Source organism: Gossypium hirsutum, chromosome A06 (assembly GCF_007990345.1).
Source record: "Gossypium hirsutum isolate 1008001.06 chromosome A06, Gossypium_hirsutum_v2.1, whole genome shotgun sequence".
In the NCBI taxonomy this organism is placed as follows: domain Eukaryota; kingdom Viridiplantae; phylum Streptophyta; class Magnoliopsida; order Malvales; family Malvaceae; genus Gossypium; species Gossypium hirsutum.
Window position 1 is genome coordinate 105319424 of NC_053429.1, and position 3079 is coordinate 105322502.

At 33.7% G+C, this 3079-nt stretch overlaps 1 protein-coding gene across 1 annotated transcript; it reads left to right on the plus strand.

Annotated features, from left to right (window-relative positions):
* The first annotated feature begins 252 nt into the window (after positions 1-252).
* LOC107962297 (NAC domain-containing protein 73) lies at positions 253-2509 on the plus strand. Its single transcript, XM_016898617.2, has 4 exons — positions 253-467; positions 569-795; positions 896-1085; positions 1495-2509. Exons 2-4 carry the CDS (start codon positions 652-654, stop codon positions 2079-2081), a joined length of 921 nt encoding a protein of 306 aa, XP_016754106.1. The 5' UTR covers positions 253-467; positions 569-651; the 3' UTR covers positions 2082-2509.
* Positions 2510-3079: the final 570 nt, after the last annotated feature.

The window sequence follows — 3079 nt, forward strand, 5'->3', positions numbered from 1 at the left end:
TACCAGTTTGCCTTCTCTGCACTCCAACTCTTTTTTTCTTTAATCAATTTTTTATTTTATTTATGGTTAAATGTTCTTATTAAGCTTTTAATTAAACCCATCTATAACGTTTAAACCTAAGGCGAAAAAGCAAGTTTTGGTCAGACAACTGCACGTATTCTTTCTATCATACAATCGCATGTACTTTAACCTAACCCAACTTGACGTCCAAGCAACAACATTTACTAATATTTTGCCACTTAAAAAAGAATTACTGAAATCAAACAAATCCCATTCTCTTCTTTCTTTTACACGCTTCGGTCTCACTTCAAATTCTTTCTCCCTGTTTTCAAATAATTTATAGCACACAGCAGCAACCAGCTATATATATAATCATAAGCAGAATTTTTTATTTTCTTTTTCTTAAAAAAAAGAATAAAAATCTTGGTAGAATTAAATTCCATAGCCAAACATCAAGAAAGAAAAAGGTGGGTATCTGTAAACGTGTTCTAGAAGAGACAAGTTTTGCTTTAATTATTTATTTATGTTGCTTTATTTATTTTTTCTGTTTTTTTGTCAACCTTGTTAGAATTTTGTGTATTACGTGTTTGAAGACGTGGGGGAAGAAGCGAAAATCAGCTTTGTAATGGGAATCATATCAGAACAGTAGAGATGACATGGTGCAATAACACGGTCGATGATAGAGCTCTGCATATAGCTACTAAAGAACCCATCGTTTCCGTCGCCACCTCCGCCGCGGCCGCCTCAACCATTAGTTGCCCTTCATGTGGCCATAACATACCCTACCAAGATCAGGTCCGTACAAAATCCTAACTTAATCTGTAAGTAGATCCTTTTTCACATTCACAACTTTTATGTACTAATATTTATCTAGTTTATTTTATGTGGTTTTCAGGCGGGGATTCATGACTTGCCTGGTTTACCAGCGGGAGTGAAATTCGATCCCACTGACCAGGAAATTCTAGAGCATTTAGAAGCCAAGGTAATATTGGACAAGTACAACCTTCATCCTTTGATTGATGAGTTTATTCCAACGCTTGAAGGCGAGAATGGAATTTGCTATACTCATCCAGAGAGGCTTCCAGGTACTTCTTCCATGCTGCTGATTATTTTAGGGGTTCGTTCTTAAAGCTATAATAATATCAGTTTTATCTGTGTTGGTAGACGAATTTTAGATGAAAATATAAAAAGTTACTGCAAATTTGTTCAGAACACAATGAAAGTATGTTGTAAGGAAAGTGTCAAGGATTGCTGGTTGTGTCGTGTTTCTGAGGTGGCCTAATTACGTGAGAACCTTTGATTCTACTCAAAACCACGTATTTTTTTTTCTTAATTAAATCCATCCCAATTGCTTCATCATGTTCTAAAAAGCAATGAGTGGTCAATGATCAAATCAAAATAAGCAATATATTCACGTAATTAGTTTCATGCATAGGAAGGAGTAAAAATCCTTTTTCTTTTTTTCTTTATGAATTAACATTTTGAACGGTGCAGGTGTAAGCAAAGATGGGCAAATTCGACACTTCTTTCATCGACCATCCAAGGCGTACACAACGGGGACTAGGAAGAGAAGAAAAGTGCACACCGGTCATGAAGATGGAAGCGAAACAAGGTGGCATAAAACAGGCAAAACCAGACCAGTTTTGGTGGGTGGGACAGTGAAAGGATACAAAAAAATATTAGTACTGTACACTAACTATGGCAGGCAAAAGAAACCTGAGAAGACAAACTGGGTAATGCATCAATATCACCTTGGTAACAATGAAGATGAGAAAGATGGAGAGTTAGTGGTTTCTAAAGTGTTTTACCAAGCTCAACCTAGGCAATGCGGTACAAGTAGTAGTATTAAGGAACCTCTTAATAGAAAGTCGAAAAATATTATTCAAACTCCTAATTCAAGCAGTAGGGGCGTTGTTGAGTATTACAATCAACCTTTTATTTCATTTGATCATGGTCATGGAAGCCATCACTATAGAGAAAACCCACCTCAGATCATCCCTAATTTTGGTGTTCAAGGTGATGAATCTTCGTTTTATCGATTAGCCTCTGATACAAGCAAAGGGAAAGGGAGATCACTTTGAAAGAAAAAAAGGGAATTAATGGGAGAGATTTGAGACAATGACTTGGTCGGTTGCTGATGTTCTGTAATAGTCAAAATAACGTATCAGATTGTGATTTTGCTGAACAATTGAAGGAGGGGACGAAAGAGTGCCAGATATGCTTTGGAAGATTTGCACATCACCATTGATGCTCTTGAGCAAAGGTTTTAAAACAAGGGAGCCGCTGTCGTATATATACTGTTTTTTTACCATTATTATATATATATATACATATAAGGTTTGATTACATTTATAGCTTAATTGTACAAAGATACATGAATCGTATGAACTTTCTGCCAGAAACCTAATAGATTTATTTAGTTTTATCACCTATGAATTGCAAAAATCAATTTTGGTGGTCATTTATTTAGGATTTTCTTATTCGTTTTCTGGATGAATATATATTATTGTTATTTCGGTAACTGTTGGGTTCTTCATATGTTCAAACTTATTCAAATGCAAAGTAATATCAACACATAGAAGTTGTCATTGGTAACCACTAATGAGTCGCTGACACGGTTATCAATGGCAAAGTTTCAAACTCAGCATTCAGCAGCCACAATTAGGATTTTTTTCGTTTCATTTGCCATGCGCTTGATTTTAGTTTGGTTAATTAATCTTAATTTGGATTATTTGTTTCTGTGTACATATCAGCTATATTTCGATTCTTAATTTTGTTTGTAATTATTTAATATGCATTTATATTTATAAATTTAAAAGATAATATTATTGGTGGTAATAGAAAAGAATACATATATTTGAAAACATGGTTTTCATAGACAATGTATATCTAAGGGATTCTACTACGAGTTCTTAAAAATATATTAAATTTCTTAGATTTAACAAAAATTCTAATTTATACTAATACTTAAATTTTTTTTACAAAAAAGGTTAAAAATTTTGATAAAATTGACTCAAAATTAGAGATGATATAATAATGTTAGGTTGAAGTGATTGCTGGTAAGTAGGCCACACTATTG

What these genes read in the sequence shown, in the direction of transcription:
- LOC107962297 (XM_016898617.2), top strand. Translation starts at nt 652, where the DNA reads ATGACATGGTGCAATAACACGGTCGATGATAGAGCTCTGCATATAGCT. An exon ending in ACATACCCTACCAAGATCAG is followed by an intron (nt 796 to 895) that starts GTCCGTACAAAA and finishes TGTGGTTTTCAG; the next exon opens with GCGGGGATTCATGACTTGCC. An exon ending in TCATCCAGAGAGGCTTCCAG is followed by an intron (nt 1,086 to 1,494) that starts GTACTTCTTCCA and finishes TGAACGGTGCAG; the next exon opens with GTGTAAGCAAAGATGGGCAA.